The sequence below is a fragment of the Haemaphysalis longicornis genome, unplaced genomic scaffold, assembly GCF_048455015.1.
Source record: "Haemaphysalis longicornis isolate Haplotype H1 unplaced genomic scaffold, Haemaphysalis longicornis Haplotype H1 scaffold_7, whole genome shotgun sequence".
Taxonomy (NCBI): Eukaryota; Metazoa; Arthropoda; class Arachnida; order Ixodida; family Ixodidae; genus Haemaphysalis; species Haemaphysalis longicornis.
The window spans coordinates 145,620,655-145,640,830 of NW_027526422.1; the positions used below are offsets into that span (position 1 = coordinate 145,620,655).

Here is a 20,176-nt window from a genome sequence, read left to right on the forward strand (position 1 = left end):
CGAATTGAGACGACGCGCCAGCGGCTGCACAACTAAACACTGCGCGGTCGGACTCTGTCGGAGGGTCGACGAGCCCCACAGTAGCGCAGTCAAGCCAAACCATCTTGTTTAGACTTCATACGAAAGGTCGTTGGAAATCATCAAGGAAGATGCAGAGAGATAGCATTTAGGAATTGATTTTTCTACTTAATAAAGTCCTGTCAACGTGGCGAGACTGCTCGAGACCTTGCCTAGAGTCTCTAAAGTAAAATTGGCGCTAGACATCCCACAATGTTTACAAATGAGTCAAGTGTCCCTTTAGGAAACTTGAATTGTGGGAATGAGTTGATTGGCTCCACTACCATGCACCTCGCCGCACCAGTGTAGCTTCACACACAAAGCCGTAGTTTGGGAAGAAAATGAGGTCAAAGTTTCTAAATTGTTTCTTTGAATTAGCAAAAAGTACGTCAATTAACGCAAATACCTCAAGCAAAATATGGCGAGCGCCAGAGCATAGAAGGCAAGGAATGGAATACCAAACACTTCATTCCTCAAACATGCTGTTACAAGGGTGTTTTTCTTTGTTTCCTAGGTTGAATAGTTTTTTGCATGTAGTGTGTCTGCTCTAAACAAGTGCCGTTAATTTTTGTTGGCATATGTCCTTGTTTCAACATTCGTTTTTATGAAGTGACTGCGTGGACTGGATTGCACAGGAGTATTGTTGAATGAACTGTTCGTTGCACTGTTTTTTAGACAAAACATCTACGAATCTGTTCTGGTATGTTTTGAAACTTTATTATTTGAAGAAATAGTTTAACTAGTATATCAATATAGCTGTTCAAGGAGCCACTTTTTGAAGTGCTGTTAGCTATTTTCAACTAGACACTGTCACTAGTCCAGCTTGTGTTTGTGTATATATGTATATATATATATATATATATATATATATATATATATATATATATATATAGGGAGTAGTAGAACTTTGAAGATGGTAGAGAACACAAGAGAAGAAGAAAAACTTCGAACAAGGTAAAAGCACGATTGTGGCCTACGTTTCAGCAAAGAGAACTTGCTTTCTTCAGGGGTATATATATATATATATATATATATATATATATATATATATATATATATATATATATATATATATATATATATATATATATATATATATATATATATATATATATATATATATATATAGCGAATCAGAAAATGGGAAATGAGGGGCTCCGTGAAATAAGAGAGAAAATAAGGGTTGGCAGTCAAGAAAACCTCGGAAAGCAAAGGGGAGGTTGTGGTGGGTCATAGAAAGAGATGAAGAATTTTTTGAGTCGAAAAGAAAGTGGTGAAAAAATGCCCGCCGGGTGGGATCCGAACCCACGACCTCCAGAATACCGTTCTGGTGCGATAACCGCTACGCTACCGGCGGGGCTGTTTCCCCAGCACTTTCTCGGGTATTTATGTTAAGGTATTTTTGTTTCCTGCACTTGGGGGTGGTAGCCAGCGCCACTCGGACTACTCGGGGTGATGGGGACCTTCTTTTTAACCCCCGGGCCGTGACTCGAGTGTCTACGACATGTCGAGAGTGGTCGACTAGCGTTGAACCCTCTTAAGGTCCCTTTGGCACCAAGACTGCCAGAACAGAGGCCCTCGCTAAGCATGTAGCGAATCAGAAAATGGGAAATGAGGGGCTCCGTGAAATAAGACAGAAAATAAGGGTTGGCAGTCAAGAAAACCTCGGAAAGCAAAGGGGAGGTTGTGGTGGGTCATAGAAAGAGATGAAGAATTTTTTGAGTCGAAAAGAAATCGCACCAGACCGGTATTCTGGAGGTCGTGGGTTCGGATCCCACCCGGCGGGCATTTTTTCTCCACTTTCTTTTCGACTCAAAAAATTCTTCATCTCTTTCTATGACCCACCACAACCTCCCCTTTGCTTTCTGAGGTTTTCTTGACTGCCAACCCTTATTTTCTATATATATATATATATATATATATATATATATATATATAATATACGCATCTATGTAGAAATATTTGTACGTACTTGTGTATATACAGAAGGAAAATAATTTTTATTCTGTAGCAAAATCAGTCGAAAATGCTTCGGTAGTTTCATAGTTAATGGGAGACTGCAGTTGTATGACGGAATTTCTCGTTCGTTTCTTCAATGCCCCGTGGTGAGTGCTCACCATTTTGTCTCCATAACATTTTTTTTTCAGCTGCAAGGTTGTCAATGCTAGCAGGAAGCAGAGGCATGGGTGACGATCTTGCAGGCCAGTTTCTTCGGATGCTTCGTACTACAATTGAAGAAGCCGGTGCCACAAGGAGAACAGTATGTCCGACATAAATAATACGGGCTCGTGTTAAACAATATCCTGGCGCTAAGGTTACGTGAATGGGATGCAAACTTTGGATGATCGTCCTTGGGTGTGGGGAATGAAACGTTTTACAGAGTGCAGAGCTTAGGTATTGTTACTAAGAATTCAAGACAATAAACAATTCCTTCTTTTTTCAATTATGAAGCGCTTGCCCAGATTTGAAATGTAGCTGGCCAGCTGATCTTAATTTTTGCTGCTGCAACCACCGTTTTTTTTTTTGCTTTATAGAAGCTTAGTACTGTGGACTCGTTTTGAATGGCTGCTGATGTATGCGTTCACCAGAGGAGTGTACACTGCTGGTGCAGTAGGTAAACTCCTCATGCATAGTAGTGTAAGTTGGACCTAATATTTCCCCGTAACACGATTGCTTTCCTGTTGCGCTGCGTGTATACTTTAGGCATCACCGACCGCGAAACGCTGTCCTTTCGGCTCCTTGTAACAATGGTGCAGAAAGTAACACTAAAACGTTATATTTTGCTGAATTGAAGTTAATATGCGGCTGCTTCTCTGGCTTTTCTGAGAAAATGGTGCTTTGCATGATTAGAACCGAATTCACAATCGCATCTTTTCAGTTTTTTTTCTTATGATATTAAGGAAAAAGTTTTCGTTCGCAGGCGTCTAGGTACACACCTGGACAAAAGTTGAAGATATCCAGCAACATCCACCAGGTCAAGCTTTTGCAAGTTAACCATGGTGGCTATTGCAGTTCCATGGATGCGGTAAGCGTACCCATCCCTGTGTTCACCTCATTTCATGTTGACTAATACTAGAAGCAGAGGAAAAATACTTGCGATTCTCATGTCTTGATTGCCTGGATGTTTATGTGTGGCCCAAAGGCGGCCATAACCACTGGCCATTTGTGGCTCTCGTAAGACGCAATTCAGCAATTCAACCAGAGTAATCACGGTTGTCATGACGGGAGATTTGACTCGACTACGCGTGTATATATATATATATATATATATATATATATATATATATATATATATATATTGTTGCGTCTTAGTAGACGGAGGGTGTAGACAGCAGGATGGAGATGTACCTATTTATTAGGCGTAGCGCTACACCGAAGAGTAGAGGCAGCACGGCGAGTCTCCGCGAAGAAGGCTGAATCGTTCTGCCCGTGAGCGGTGAACCCACACACTTGCGTCGTTGTCTTCGAACACCTGGCTGGCAAGGAGAGGGAACGTCACACTCGCTGGGGATTGTACACTAACACTGCACGTCGATCACGCATACCGCAAGCAGGGGATCGCTGCTTGATAACTATCCACGTGACATTTTCCCCCTCGTCGAGAGAGCATCGTCCCGATGCGTGCAAAACTCTGGAAAAAAATGCGCTCGAGGCATTGTCCCTCAACGTGTCAGGTAGGGCTTCATACGCACGACATGAACGACGTCAGGGCGGCGGTTACGCCGGCGTCGAGAAACGATTCCGTCGTCCACAACCTCATAGGTGACATCGCTAAGTTGGCGCAAAACTCTATAGGGACCGAAGTAGCGTTTGAGGAGCTTTTCAGAGAGTCCTCGACGTCGAACAGGAGCCCATACCCAGACTCGTTCGCCGGGTTTGAAAACGACAGTCCTGTGACGGAGGTTGTAACGGTGCGTGTCGTAGCGCTGTTGCTGCCTTGTTCGTAAGCGCGCCAGTTGACGCGCCTCTTCCGCTCGTTCCGTAAACTCATTTAGCTGCATGTTATCGTTGCTGGTGTCGTGAGGCAGCATTGCGTCCAACATAGTGGTCACGGGACGGCCGTAAAGGAGGAAGAACGGCGTCATCCTGGTCGTGCCTTGTTGAGCCGTATTGTAAGCGAATGTCACGTATGGCAATACGGCGTCCCAGGTCTTGTGCTCGGCGTCGGTGTACATACTCAGCATATCCGCTATTGTTTTGTTGAGCCGTTCAGTCAAACCGTTTGTCTGCGGGTGGTACGCTGTTGAGGTCCGATGTGCAGTACCGCTGAGTTGCATCACTGCGTCGACAAGCCCAGCAGTAAACGCTTTGCCTCTGTCCGTAATAACAATGGCCGGGGCACCATGCCGGAGAACAATGTTGTCAATGAAAAACTTGGCAACCTCGAATGCAGTTCCTCTTTGGAGGGCTTTTGTTTCGGCATACCGAGTGAGGTAGTCGGTAGCGACTACAATCCACTAGTTTCCCGCGGACGACGTCGGAAATGGTCCCAACAGGTCCATCCCGACCTGTTCAAACAGCTTCTCGGGGATTTGGACAGGGTGCAGGAGGCCCGCTTTCCGGAGTGGTGGCGCTTTCCGTCGTTGACATTCACGGCACGTGCGCACGTAATGCCGCACGGCTGCAGAAAGTTTTGGCCAGTAGTATGACTGCTGGATCCTTGTCAGGGTACGGGTGAAGCCGAGGTGACCCGCCGTCGGCTCATCGTGGCAAGCCTGCAGAACCTCGTTACGAAGTACTGCAGGTACAACAAGCAGGTAGCTTCGGCCACGCGGAGAAAAATTCGCTTTATACAGGACACCACCGCGTAGACTGAAGGATGACAGCGCTCTTGAAAACACCCGCGGCACAGTGGATGAACGTCCCTCCAAGAAATCAATCAGCGGCCGTAGCTCGGGGTCCCCCCGTTGCTGCTCTGACATGGAGGATGTGTCCAGCACTCCAAGAAAAGCGTCATCATCGGTACAGTCATTCGCCGACGCAGGACAAGCTGGTGCTCGCGAAAGGCAATCGGCGTCGGCATGCTCTTGGCCGGACTTGTAAATGACTTTGACGTCGAATTCTTGAAGCCGAAGGCTCCACCGAGCTAATCGACCAGACGGGTCTTTTAGGCTCATCAACCAGCAGAGTGAGTGATGGTCACTGACCACTGTAAATGGACGGCCATACAGGTAGGGTCGAAATTTAAGTACTGCCCAAACGACGGCGAGGCACTCTTTTTCTGTGGCCGAGTAGTTGGCTTCCGAAGAGGACAACGTTCGACTGGCGTACGCTATCACCTTTTCGGCGCCGTCTTGCCATTGCAGAAGAACCGCTCCGAGTCCAACGTTACTGGCGTCGGTATGGAGCACGGTGATGGCGTTTTCGTCGAAATGGGCCAAGACAGGAGGTGTTTGCAACCGCTGGCGCAGCTCGTCGAACACCCTCTGTTGCTCGTCATTCCAAAGGAACGCGACATCATCCCGTGTAAGGTTGGTCAGCGGAGCTGCAATGCGGGCGAAGTTCTGTATAAATATTCGGTAATAGGAGCATAGCCCCAAAAAGCGTCTCACGGCTTTCTTGTTGGTTGGCACGGGGAACTGGGATACCGCTTCTGTCTTAGTAGGATCAGGTAGAACTCCGGCACTGCTAACTACATGGCCGAGGAACAGGAGTTCGTCGTACCTAAAATGACACTCCTCAGGCTTTAGCGTAAGTCCGGCGGATCGCATTGCCTCGAGGACGGACGTGAGGCGTTCGAGGTGTTCTTCAAACGTGGTGGAAAACACGATCACGTCATCCAGATACACCAAGCAAGTTTGCCACTTTAGGCCCGACAGCACGGTGTCCATCAGTCTTTGAAAAGTGGCTGGAGCGGAACACAACCCGAACGGCAACACTTTAAATTCGTACAGCCCATCAGGCGTCACGAAAGCGGTTTTCTCGCGGTCTCGTTCATCGACCTCGATCTGCCAATACCCGCTTTTTAAGTCCATAGACGAAAAATAGCGGGCGTGTCGTAGTCTGTCGAGGGAGTCGTCAATGCGAGGCAACGGGTAGACATCTTTTTTGGTGACCTCGTTGAGTTTGCGGTAGTCCACACAAAACCGCAATGTCCCATCTTTCTGTTTCACTAACACTACGGGCGACGCCCAAGGACTATTCGACGGTGCGATGACGTCGTCTTCCAGCATTTGCTGTACTTGCCGCCGTATTGCATCGCGCTCCTTAGGGGCCACACGGTACGGGTTCTGACGGATGGGCCTCGTCGTTTCTCCGGTAATTATTCTGTGCTTTGTCAGATGCGTCTGACGGACACCTGACGTGGAGGAAAAACAGTCCGCATACTTTTTCAGTAGGTCGAGGAGCGCTCGGCGTTTTTCTGATGACAGGTTGGTGCTGACGTCTATCGCGAGTTTACTGCTGGCTGTTGCGGTGGCACTAGTTTGAAGCACAAAACAGCCCTCTGTGTCGTCAACAGCTTCGAAGAAGGCTACAGTAGTTCCTTTCACGATGTGCTGGCGTTCATTGGCGAAATTGGTGAGCAGGAGGTTTCCGCGGCCACAGGACAGGTGCAGCAGGCCTCTCGCGATGGCAAAGCCGTGGTCGAGGAAGAGCGATGTGTGCAGCTCGGCAACGCCATCGGCAGTGCAAGGATCGTCGCACTCTACTACGACAAACGCGCAGGATCGTGGCGGCACACTTACGTCGTCAGCGGCGATACGCAGCGGTAGACGTCGGTTCTCGGTAGGCTGTAATGGAGGCAGGTGCGTCGATAGGCTCACCCTGCCCTCGCCTATGTCTATAACGGCGTCGTATTCCCGCAAGAAATCCATGCCGAAGATTACGTCTTTGCAGCACCGAGGTAGAATGACAAAGGTGCCAACAAAGTCAGTGCCTCCTAGACGAATCCTGGCCGTGCATTTGCCGACTGGTGTCATCAGGTGGCCTCCGGCGGACCGAAACTGAGGCCCGTCCCACGGAGTCTTTACCTTGCGCAACCGCTCGGCAAATTGCTGGCTCACGATAGAATAGTCTGCCCCGGTGTCCAGCAAAGCGGTCACCTCATGCCCGTCGATGGTAACGCTGAGCTCAGCACTAGCGCCTTCGTCGGCATTAAGGGTCGTCGTCGTCGTGTGCTTACACAGCGGCAAAACTCTATGGGCGCTTTGTTCTCGTCGAGTGGTCGCGGCAAAACCATTGGTTGACGTCCGTGGCGGTGGGAGGTCTTCCGAGCTTCTGCAATCAGCAACCTTGCCTCCCGAGGTCGCTTCGTCTAGTTTCCCCGCCGGGGGCTGGAAAACCGGACGTCAGGGTCGTCTCGAGGGGCGCGACGGGTCGGCGGGAGGTGCGGTGCCGGAGAAGGTGAGCGGGATCGACGAGTAGGTGGCGTGGTGTTGCGTGCGGAGAGGTAGTCGGCGATTTCGGTCGGCCGCTGGCCAAGACGGGGAGGGGGAGCAGCCGGAGAGAAGTCACGTAGTCCGATCCCGCGGTAGGGGCATCGTCTGTAGACGTGGCCAGACTCACCGCAGTGATAGCACAGGGGTTGCCAGTCAGCTGTGCGCCACAAATCCGTTTTGCGAACCCGGGTGGGTGGGAATTTCGCCTGCGAAGTGGGCCACGACTGCACAGGCGGGGGTGGCTGACGGAAAGGGACAGTCGACACGTTTGGTGGCTGCTGACGCATGGCTGCTGCGTAGCTTGCGGGGCTCTCTTGCACGGGCGGGTCGGGAGGCGAGAATGCTTGGCGCAGCTCCTCACGCACAATCCTGGCCACGGAGGGCGTCGGCTGTGGAGTCGAAATTCCAAGCTTGCCTAGCTCTTCGCGCAAGATCGACTTGATCAGTTCCCGCAAAGAGCTGTCGTCGGTCGTCAGGCTAGCAGTGGTCACGGGAGCGTTGGCGGACCTCCGAGAATACTGGCGACTTCGCTCCTGCACAGCCCGCTCGATAGCCGTGGCCTCCCTGATGAACTCTTGCACAGTGCGTGGCGGGTTTCGGACAAGGCCGGCAAAAAGCTGCTCCTTGACGCCGTGCATAAGGTAGCGAAGTTTCTTCGCGTCCGACATGGCAGGATCAGCGCGGCGAAAAAGGCGTGCCATGTCCTCGGCAAACATGGTGACACTTTCGTTGGGTTTCTGGATTCTCGACTCCAGCAACCGCAGCGCGTGCTCAGGACGATCCGGGTCGGAAAAGGCTTCCTGAAGCTCCTGGCGGAAGTCGGTCCACGTCGTGAATGTAGCCTCATGGTTCTCGTACCAAATGCGAGCGCCGTCTTCCAACGAGTAGTACACCTGCCGCAGTTTGTGCGCATCGTCCCACTGATTAAAAGTGGCAACACGCTCGAAGTGAGCAACCCAGTCTTCAACGTCCTCGAAGGCATCCCCGTGGAATTTATTGGGTTCGCGAGGCTGGTGAATTACCACCTGTGGTGCGGCTATAATGGGAGCTTGCGGGGCCTTACGGGTGCGGACGTCGGAAAGGCCCGGTAATTCAGGCGAGAGACCGAGCTTGCGCCGACTGCTCCGATGGACCGGCGTGTTGATGAGACACGGCCTTTCTGGGCTGGCGCCGGACAGGGATCCAGGCATCCGAAAACCCGGCTCCTCCACCAGTGTTGCGTTTTAGTAGACGGAGGTGTAGACAGCAGGATGGAGATGTACCTATTTATTAGGCGTAGCGCTACACCGAAGAGTAGAGGCAGCACGGCGAGTCTCAGCGAAGAAGGCTGAATCGTTCTGCCCGTGAACGGTGGACCCACACACTTGCGTCGTCGTCTTCGAACACCTGGCTGGCAAGGAGAGGGAACGTCACACCCGCTGGGGATTTTACACTAACACTGCAAGTCGATCACGCATACCGCTAGCAGGGGATCGCTGCTTGATAACTATCCACGTGACAATATTATACAACTAGCGAATCAGACGGAAAATGAGGGGTTCCTTGAATTAAGACAGAAATAAGGGTTGGCGGTCAAGAAAACCTCGAAAAGCAAAGGGGAGAGTGTGGTACGTGCATGAAACAGATGAATAATTTGGAAAAACAGAAAGAAAGTGGAGAAAAAATGCCTGCGGGTAGGATCCGAACCCACGACCTCCATAACACGCGTCCGGTGCGATGACCACTACGCTACCGGCGGGGTTGTTTCCCCGCCACTTTCTTGGGTATTTATGCTAAGGTATTTTTTTTCCCTCTGCTTGGGGGTTGTAGCCAGCGCCAGTCGGACTACTCGCAGTGAAGGGGACCTTCTATTTAACCCCTGGGACGTGACTCAGTGTCTAGTACATGTCAAGAGTGGTCGACCAGCATTGAACTCTCTTACGCTCCACTTTGTTTCTGTCTTTTCAAATTTGTCGTCTGTTTCAATGACCTACCACATTCTCCCCTTTGCTCTCCGATGTTTTCGTGACTACCAACCCTTATTTTTTTTATATATATATATAATGTATGTAATAGACAGAGAGGGAGAGAGAAATTTGGTATAATAATACCATTGCAATTATACTACATCAAAGTGCTTTTATACGGACGAATTACAGTGAAGTTGTCTGTTAAAGAAATGAACTTCGAGAAAAAATCAGCCGGGCTGCGTAGGCGGTAAGCTTACCCACAAATTCGGCAAACGCGTGCAGTGACGTACCAAATAAAGTACCACGGCGGCAACACTCTCTCGACTCCAGCGGGGGCTTACATTTAGGGGTACAGGTTGCTGTCCACCCAGTGTCGTTGGGAGTCACGCACCGAGTTTGACACTAAAACTTGCCAAGAAAGGGCGCCAGAACCTCTCGGAATGGACCGTCCGAACAAATAGCCGGTCTTTTCGGCCATGGGGGCTGAGCAGTCAACATGAGCCATGGGGAAAACGGGTGCTTGCTCGCGAAAGACAATGGGGACTGCGTGCCGATTCATCTGTGCGACAAGAAAATCTCCAGCTTTGTCCCGCAGAAGAAAATCTCCATCTTTGTCCGGCAGTAATCGTGGCTCAACAACCGCGAAACAAAGCGAATTCTGCCGTGAACGTTCAGGAAGCTCAAGCGAGATGGCACAAAAGGCAAGACAGACCCAGAAAAAAAGTAACATACACCAACAAAATAACTTCCAGTATCGTCGCAAGGCAGTGTAAATTGACCATGCGTCGAGTGTTTCTTCCTGTTTTTTATGCACTATATAAACAGTACACGCTGTGTGTTTCAGCTGGACCGCTCTCATCAGCTCTGCAAACAAACTTCCGAGAACATTCCCAGAAATTTTGTTCAGCATCATGTAAAGGTGTTACCATCGTAGTCTTTAAGGCACCCGGATATATATATATATATATATATATATATACAGAAATAAGAGTTGGCAGTCAAGAAAACCTCGGAAAGCAAAGGAGAGGATGTGGTAGGTCACCGAAACATATAAAGAATTTGGAAAGAAAGAAAGAAAGAAAGGAAGTGGAGAAAAAATGGCCGCCAGGTGTGATCCGAACCCACGACCTCCAGAATACCGGTCTGGTACCGGTCTGGTGCGATACCAGACCGGTATTCTGGAGGTCGTGGGTTCGGATCCCCCCTGGGGGCCATTTTTTCTCCACTTTCTTTCTTTCTTTCCAAATTCTTTATCTGTTTCAATGACCTGCCACATCCTCCCCTTTGCTTTCCGATGTTTTCTTGACTGCCAAGTCTTATTTCTGTGTTATTTTCAACGCGCCCCTCACTTCCTATTCTGATTCGCTACATATCACACAGAGCGCGAAAAAATAAGGTAAGTAGCGACAGAGACAACCGAAAGACATTAAAAATAAGAATAAAAGTTTACTGACATTTCAGGAAGAGGACTTCTTTTCTTCAGAGTACGAAGAAAGGAAGTCCTGTTCCTGAAACGTCAGTAAACGTTTATTGTTATTTTTAACGTCTTTTTCGTTTGTCTCTGTCTCTACTTACCTTATATATATATATGTAGCGCATGAAAAAAAACTCACACAGAGCGCGAGAAAATAAGGTAATTATTACATAAAAATAAAGGGGTACTGATGTCTAAGGGAGAGGACTTCATATCTTTAGGGAACCAAGGTTCTCTGGTCTGGAATCGCTGCGGGAGCTATAGTTCTTGTCTGCACGGAGGGGCACTGTGCGATTTCCTTGTCCTAGGAGGTACACCTTCCTTTTCTGCTTTGTTTTTGTAGCTTTCCTCTTAAAGTGGCTCTTGAATGCACTCATCGCTGCAACTGAAGGAATGCCGGCCAGCAGCCGCTACACCGCTGTAATGGCGCAATTCCTGCAGTCGAAGGGCGCAAGACTGGAAAAAAATCTTTTGAGAAAGTTGTAAAGTTATCTGATGGGCATGGAACAGTAATGTTTGACTCAGGTATTTTGCAAACCCCTAATCTAAGTACTGGATGTGTTGGTTGGCTGCGTTCTGAGGGCGTTTATGTCTTTGAAAAAGTAAAAAAAAAGTCCCTTTACCGAGATGCACCCGTTAGTGTACGTTTTAAGAAAACTCACACGTCCAGGAGTTCACGTTTATGTTTTTCTGAGAAGTAAGGTGGTGTTATAGACTAAGCAGTTGTGTTAAAAATCTGAATTTTCTCACTGTGTGCATTGCATGCTGCACTGAAACACAGTCCTCCCCGAAGGAAAGAGTAGCTACGGAGTGAAGAAACGCATGTGAGTGCATCTATAGCAAATGTAAGTGCACATGAACGTGGGCAGTTTGTGCAAGTAGCACGACCAAAGGTTGTGTATCAGTGGTTAGTTTGTTAGTGCAACAAGGTGTTAGCCATTGGAACTGGTGAGCCGGCAGTGTGAAAGAGCCTGTGTGAGCGTGAAGTGTGTGCGTGTTCTCCGAAGAAAGGAGAGAAATATTGACTGAGCTTTGGTGTGTTGCAGTGCTATGCTTTCTTATCGCAAGTATCACAATAAAATTTGGGATTTGTATCTTCCAGCTGATGTCGATTGGCTGTGTTTAATATGAGAAGAATTCATGCAGCAGCAACTGGTAGATTTACGTTTTAATGCACTGGTCTGGAGTATCAAAACACTGACACTGGGTTTACGTTCGGAGAGTAACCGTTGAATGTGGAATGCTGCCCATTGTCTCTCGCAGTGCCTTGGCAAAGTCGGGACTCTTGTAAGTGTGGACTCAGACGGCGACTTGAAGATCCGGTTCAGGGGTGGAGCAGAATGGTGTTTCAACCCTCGATGTGCAGAACCTGTGGACAGCTCAGGTGAAAACGCTCATAATAAAACTTTGAGGCTGTGCCATTCAGGAGGATACGTTTTCCAACGTTCATATCGAATTAGTAACCAGGCTGAAGGATTGTTGAACTCACAGCGTGAATGTTGGCGCTGGTGCACAGGCATTGCACCATCACCATGCCGCCATGCCATGCGGGCTCGGGGCCCTCCCGTCTTACTGTGGAACAAAATATTCGAGTCCTGAAAATGTTCCAGTGTTCCAAACATTTCCACCTATAGCACTATCTTAAAATGTAGTGCTTTATTTGTTTGAAAATAAGGGTATTGTAACTCTACATAAGTGCCTAGGTCACTCACACAAGAATAATTTCAGTTATGGGACTGGTACGCTCATACGTACGACAGATCGCTCCACTAGCGCTGTTTTCACGTTCTGTGTATTTAGTTAGTTCACTAAAGATAAAGGAACGTTTGAAACTTTGCAACAGTTTCCTCATCGTTTGGCAAAATATTACTACCATTTGAGCCAGCATGATGTTAATTTGTACCTATTTACTAATGAAAACATTTTTCTCCCGTCTTCGATCTGAGCATGAGGACGTGGGGTCCATTCCCGGCCGCGGCCGCCGCTTTTCTGATGGAGGCGACAAACAAAAATGCCCGTGTGTACGACATTTCCCCGCACCTTAACCCTTTCTGTCGCCGCTCGCTTTTTCTACCTACAAATTTTGTTGCTTCTGGGCTCTGTATCTCACAAAATAAGACGAATTGGCAGATTAATAACCCCAACGCAATCGTAGTTTTTTTTTTACCGTCATGTACAGAATTGTGTACATAGTGTCACAGAGGTGAGGAGCGTCAAGTAGCGGTGAATATTTCCACATACGTATATATTTGTGTGATATGCAAGGTTTCTATATTTTTTAAGGCCGCAAGTCTTTTGAAAAAGCGAGGAGAAGGAGTTGTAAAAGCTAACCCGCTGAAGTCGTTGCGTGCGTCGCAGTTTCGTTTGTTTACGCTCTTAGTGATCTTACTAGCCGCGAGATGCCCATGAAATCTTCACGATTACACGAAGGATACAAAATTATGTTAAACTAGCGGAACGTTCAGTTTGGTAATTCTTTTTGTAAAAAACCGGTGGATTGAAATGTACGCAGTTCTGGGCATAGCATCTCAAAGGGTTACCCCTTTGAGATGCTTTCAGATGCTGCAGCAACATCGAAATGATGTAAACAGGAACCACGTGTGGACAAGCGCACTTGCCGAGCACTGCGATACCACATCGCACACAATCAACTGGTCTGCTGCACGTGTCCTTGCAAAAGAAAGGAATGCAACATCACACCTGCTACTGGAATCATTTCACATACAGACGACAGAACACACGCTGAATAGGAACGCCGGTAATCTGCCGCCAATCTACGCAAGTTGCCTGCGCAGCGTTGTTAAACGTACTTAAGGCGATCATTTCCTTTCAAGGTTTCATTGTGACCAAGGCTTCTGTATGGAAGCCGAAACGTTAATTTCTTTTAAACTCCAAATAACTTGTGGTCGGCGTATTGGCATTTCTTCAAAATGTATCCCGGCCAGACGGGTTTCCATCATAACCATGACTTGGTGAAAAAGGCATCTTGTTGCTGTTCGTCTTGGTGTTCTCGGCGTCCCTTTTTTCAGTACCGTAATGTCCGACAGAGCACACAAGAGAAATCGCGTGCTACATGATACACGCGCGTCGGCTTAGCCGTGAGACAGTGGTAGCAGCGGTGACCGTTTTCGTGCATGCGCGTCACTAGTCTGGGCGGGGAGAAGCGGAGAAAAAAATTGGTCCAATTCACGCTGTGAAGGTGGTTGGAACGCAAAGCTTTAAACGACACCCACAACAATTGCCCTTGCGGCGTCACTTGAATTCACACACGTGGCTCAACAAAGAGCGAAACCAGTGATTCGGCCAGCCGTTACCTGGAATGCGCGGGAGCGGCACCCCGAACGCAGCAGCGTCGGCTACGTCCGGGCTAGAGGGCTGGACGCCGTGGCTGTAGCCCAGGCGTGGGTCCTCGGAAAGAAAACGGAGAGAAGCGTCTTTGGAAAAGTGAAAGAGCGGAACCTAGCCATCCTGATGTGCTAGCTCGGGACTACATCACCGCACGACACAAGCGGGGACACCGAAACAATTTGCTATATGTGCTTAGCTATTCCTGTTTCTTCCGATTTAAACTAGTTAGTTTAGCAAGTTTGAGAATTGCGGACAAGCTGAAGGAACTCTTGTGATCGCTATTTATCCAAACCAGTTACCCCTCCTCCTTTTCCAATACCTTTTAAAATACAACCGAATTGGTAGTGTTTTTCTAGCGGCCACATGCCCGTACGTATTCTGTACATTTTGTTCTGCAGCCCTGCAAACCAATGCTTAGCGTATCTTTGCCGTACGACCATTTAATTCCGTCGGGTCCGGGTTACCCAGAAGGTGCTGTGGAACAAATTAATCAAACCGTGCAAAAGAAGCGCGCAATGGCCGTGAAGGTGCGCCAAAACAGGCCCAAAAAAACCGTCGCTAAAGCGGTCGACGAAGCCAGAGGGATAGCTTCCGCCGTCGCGCCCGCCGGCGCGCAGGGAACGCTGGGTAATAGCGCGCGTTTGCGCGCTATCTACACTGCGCTCCGTGAGTGAAAACCACCCTCCCCCTCTTCAGCCGCATTTGGAGTTTCTTCCGCACGCCGCGAAGGAACCATTGGCGGGTAGAGGTAGAAAATGATAGGAGGAGTGTTTCCCGGACCGCTACCTTTGGGAGCGCAATAATAGGACTGAAACTACAAGAGTAACATCGGCCTGACCTGGTTACGTGTTTAATGCTTGGCCACGGGGTCCGAATGTCCCATAAAATCTTGAACGTTGTTCGCATGCAAAATAGTTCTGGTCGATTTAGTTGAGAACCCACAGGGGGTCAAAATATTTCCCAGTCCTCCGGTGTAGTGAAAATTATGCGCCTGCGGGAGCTTTGATGCAAAGCCTTAGTGTAAGCTGAATGAAAACATAGTTGACTCGTTATTTGAAGAGAGGTAAGCCAAGAGCCTTGATGAATATAAAAAAATGAGGTCAATCATTTTAATAAAGTGTGTATCCAGCCAAAGAAATAACCCTTCCGTACCCTACGGCAGTGGTCGCTTTACCGCGTACACTCCACCTCATACAAGCATTGTAAACTGAATCTGAAGGCTCTAATTTTGGAACTATAACAGTACACGAGATACAAGCTGTTCTACGCTTAGTACAGATCATTCAAAATAAAGAAGTCCTGCGCTCTCCCTATGTCAGAGAACTCTACCCTATATAGTGTTCGCCGCAGAAAACCAACTTGCTATACATTTCAGCTACACGTAAACAATAAGTATCAACGAAGACGCTTTCGCTTCGTCGGGCAGCTCGCTTAGCAATCAGAGTACGGGGAGTGCTGATCGTGGTGGCCTGTGGCCTGAAGGACGATCGTGTAGGCTTCGAACCTAGCAATTCGATTTCTGCTACAAAATAAGCCTTGCCTCCCTGCTACGTGAAAGTGCTGTGACCTAAGAGAAACCGCCCACAAAGCTGAGCTGAGCTGAGCGCTATTTTTTATTCGCTACATTCAGATGACAAGCAACAGCTCGGTTGGGAGGTTTAAAGTGTTTGATTTTGTTCACGGCTACCTAGAGCTTACTTGCAGCCGTCGTGCTAAGAGGGGCTAGGTGTTGTGCGGCCGATGCGGCGTGAGGTTTGCGGATAGCTCGCAGAGAGACATTCCGCGTCGCGAGGAGAAAGCAATAATGCACTCACATACGACTGGCGGGATGGATGCCTCACGTATTGAGGGCGAGGATGAAGCGCCTCACTAAACGGACACCCCGGAAGAAAACAGCGTGGTGGATTCACCAACAAAGAAACTGAGCACTCCGCCCAAGCGCTTCTGATAAAAAACAATCACTTACATTTCGTTAAAGTTACATTTACGTACATTTAGGTGAAGTCCCCACTGCGGTTGTTCAGTGGCTGAGGCATTGTGCTACTGCGTGCTAAGTAATCAAGGGGTCTGCTTTCTGGCGTAGACGGAAAACCAAAGTTTAGTGCATCTTGAAGTCATCTGATATACTCCTAGACCGATAGCATGATGTGATTCATACCCCAGGTGGAGCTGTGCACAATAGAACTTAATATATAGTACGTGCGTTCGTAGAAAAATACAAACTTTTTAAAATGTTGTAGGTGAAATCAACGCGTACTCAAGTAGTAAGTCTTAAAGACATAACCGAGTGCATGGAAGTCTGTATACCAGCTAGATTTCAAAAACACCAAAATATTTTCGTGTTAAACTTTTATGGTTTATATGTCACATTATATTAGCTTTCTTTTTGTATGTTCACTTCAACCGAAATAGTTCTTCGTATTCCTGCCACTAGTTTTACTACTGTGAGAGAGTTCTAGGTCACAAAACCGAAAGTTTGCAGATAAACGACTCTATTACGGATTGGTGCAATCGGCGGTTCTCTCATTGAAAACGGCGCTGTAATTTTTCTTCTAGAAGGTGACTCTGATTCTGACAGCTCTGGTGATGATGCTTCAACTGGACTGCAGCGCTTAATTCATGAATTGCTCGGTGATGAATCTAACAGGGTGAGAAATGTTATCCTATTTTTAGTCGTTTTAACCCAAATATGGTTTGTACAGCAGGGGCCATATATCAGGAAAAAAACACTATTCCGGGAATACACGAAAGGCTAAGCAATTTATTTGAATGTTGCGGTTTAGTTCATTCTTTCCTGTTTGTGTTATTTGTGGTTAGCGTTCCTGTCTCACCCACGTACCTTCGTTCTTGCCACTGCAGATTAAAAAGCCGTGGCTCCGCTTGTTCAGGACAGGGCTAAGCAACATCAATGCCATTTTTAAGGCCACTATAGGGTAACGAAAGCTGGAGTGATTATGAAGGGGGATGTTGACAGAGAGATTGTATCTAGTGGGGTTATGATATGGTGTTATAGGAAGACATCAGTGTAAAATATCGGTATTTGTACAATTAGAGTAAAAATCATATTGGTAGTCTTTAGTATATCTGAGGTACATTTTTTCACAGCCACTTCGAAGTTGTGTGCTAACCCTCAAAGTTGGCACCACATTCCCTACGAAATTTACTCGTAAAGATTGCATAAGTGAAGACAGGCATCGGTAGTTGCACAAAGATGATTAAATGCCAGTCATCGCCCGTACCGGGGACTCATAGCTTCCACAATACTGCAAGTGACGTAATAGGCTGAAGCGATACAGGTGCCATTTTTATATGCAATATCTGCATTATCAAGTACATGCGAGGGAAAGTGACTCGGAAGTTTTTGGGTTGGGGCCCGCATCTTCTGCATAACATTGGAGGCGGGTGCTTCCCGACCGCTGTACGCCGACCAAAGCCCCCGCGTTTGCGTGAGTTTGTAGAACTCAGAGCTTGCTAGCCGAGCGTGGCGACCAACAGCGGCCAAGGAAATATCAAATTACTGAGCGTCTACTTAAAACGAAATTAATGTATATCAAGTACAGCCACTTACACATCGTGTATTGCGTGTATGTGCCTGTTGTGTTATTATAATCAATTAAGCTTTGGTTCAAAATGGGCAGAATAGTCGTCCAGTATCGCCTAAACCATGTTCCTGGGCATTTCATTCCTGGTGTTTATGGCTATAGATCTTGTGCATGACGGTATGCTAGGTTATGTGTGAAGCAGTAAAACTTCGGGAAAAAAATTTGCTGGCGATTACGATACTCCCTAATGCGATACTTGGGCGCAGCAGCAGTGCGCTGAGGCAGCTCTAACTCGTAGGGTCTCTCAGCGGCAGCGATAATGAGCCTCTGGGACGGCGGCGCGAAGTGCGTCGCAGGAAGGGACCGCGAAATGCTTCTTAAGCGAACGCACATCATAGTTACTCGCACGTCCCCTTCACGTTTTCGCCAAATGTCGCGCCGTCGAGCGCCTCGTGCGGGCTGTAGCTGGTGCGGGCACAGTATAAAGCCCCCTCCCCATCCCTACCACACACTTCGAAAAGCGGTGGCTCGAGCCGCCACGGCGAACCGCCCTCCCCTTGCAATTTCGCGACGCTCTCCTCCTTTGCTTTCTTTCATCGTTAGCTTTTTCTTTCACTCTCCAGTCCTGCCATCGTTCACTCGGTTACGCCGAAAACGCCCGCAGCCCAGAGACGGCCGCCAAGAGGCTGTGCCCTAAAACGAAGTGGGTAAATATTTAATTGCAAGTTTCAATGCAGGACCGCATAGGCACTGGCACTAAAAAGGTCAAAGCGTCAACAATGCAAGCGGCCTGTTACTGTGGCAACGAGGAGATTGTTAAGCTTCTGGCCTCAAATGGAGCGGACCTAGAGGAAGAGGACGCAGATGGCGACAAGCCCATTCACTACGCTGCATATGGGTGAGTCTGCTTGCAGGCTATTGCTTTTATAAAAAAGAAAACTACCATGTTTGTGAAATATGATGTGCCACATACATACCCGTTTTTTGCACTAGCATAGGGCGTGCATAGATACGGAAGCCTTTGCAAACAATGTAACGTGCCCCTTTCCAGAGCCTTACAGCAACATATGAACTGTACATCTCTTTCACGAAAATGATGAGGGACGGTTGTGCGAGTTGAAGACTGACGATAAACCGGCAAATAAAGAGGAATGGCGTAGAATTTTGTTGTTGTGTAAAAGTAGTAGTTAGAAACGGCAAGGATGAAAAAAATGAGAGAAGTGCGCACTGCGGGTGAAATCTGAACCGACACCATTCTGATAACCCCAAATGTTTATTGCCTCTAGTTATTGTGTATTGGCTTGTTTATATGTTTATTACCAGCCTTTGAAAGACGGGTACCCGGTCCAAACGTTAGAAAAAGTATTGTTTTCGCTGCGATTACTCAACCATCAGAGCCTTTTTCTGAAAAAAAAAATATATATATATAAATATATATATATTTTATATACATATATACAGTGGTAGCATAAAAACTCGCACAAAGCGCGAGAAAGTAGGTAATTAGAGACAGAGACAGAAGATAAAAACTGAAAAACATTAAAAAAATAAAAGTTTACCGGCGTTCAGGGTTTCAGGAAGAGGACTTCCTCTTCCTCCAGGAAGTACTCTTCCTGACACGTCAGTAAGCTTTTATTTTTTTATGTGTTTTCCTCGTGTGTCTTTCTTTACTTACCTATATGTATATATATATATATATATATATATATATATATATATATATATATAAGACAGTAATAAGGTTTGGCAGTCAAGAAAACCACGGAAAACAAAGGAGAGGATATGGTAGGTCATTGAAACAGATAAAGAATTTGGAAAGAACGAAAGTAAAGAAAAAATGCCCGCCAGGTGGGAACCGAACCCACGACCTCCAGAATACCGGTCTGGTGCGATAACCACTACGCTACCGGCGGGGCTATTTTTCCTCTTCACTTTCTGGGGTATTTATGTCAATGTAATTTTTTTCCTGTGCTTGGGGGTGGTAGCCAGCGCCACTCCGACTTCTCGGGGCGAAGGGGACCATCTTTGTAACCCCCGGGCCGTGACTCGAGTGTCTACGACATGTCGAGAGTGGTCGACGAGCGTTGAACCCTCTTAAGCTCCCTATGGCACCAAGACTGCCAGAACAGAGGCCCTCGTTATGCATGTAGCGAATCAGAATAGGAAATGAGGGGCGCGTTGAAAACAAGACAGAAATAAGGTTTGGCAGTCAAGAAAACCACGGAAAACAAAGGGGAGGATATGGTAGGTCATTGAAACAGGTAAAGAATTTGGAAAGAAAAAAAGAAAAAAAAAATATATATATATATATAATCACTAGCCTATCTACGCCCACTGCAGGTCAAAGGCCCCTCCCATGAATCACCAATTACCCCGGTCCTGTGCTAACTGCGACCAACTGATCCACACAAACTTCTGGATCTCATC

The 20,176-nt window shown here is 47.6% G+C and overlaps 1 protein-coding gene across 1 annotated transcript in view; it reads left to right on the plus strand.

Moving 5' to 3' along the window:
- Nucleotides 1-20,176, plus strand: part of LOC144147099 (E3 ubiquitin-protein ligase MIB2-like) — a 145,123-nt gene that overhangs the window by 87,889 nt on the left and 37,058 nt on the right. The window contains exons 11-15 of the mRNA XM_077679158.1: nucleotides 2,205-2,317; nucleotides 2,978-3,082; nucleotides 12,123-12,243; nucleotides 16,764-16,855; nucleotides 18,487-18,647. Of these exons, the coding sequence (XP_077535284.1) occupies nucleotides 2,205-2,317; nucleotides 2,978-3,082; nucleotides 12,123-12,243; nucleotides 16,764-16,855; nucleotides 18,487-18,647 (592 nt within the window). The remainder of the gene's footprint in view (nucleotides 1-2,204; nucleotides 2,318-2,977; nucleotides 3,083-12,122; nucleotides 12,244-16,763; nucleotides 16,856-18,486; nucleotides 18,648-20,176) is intronic.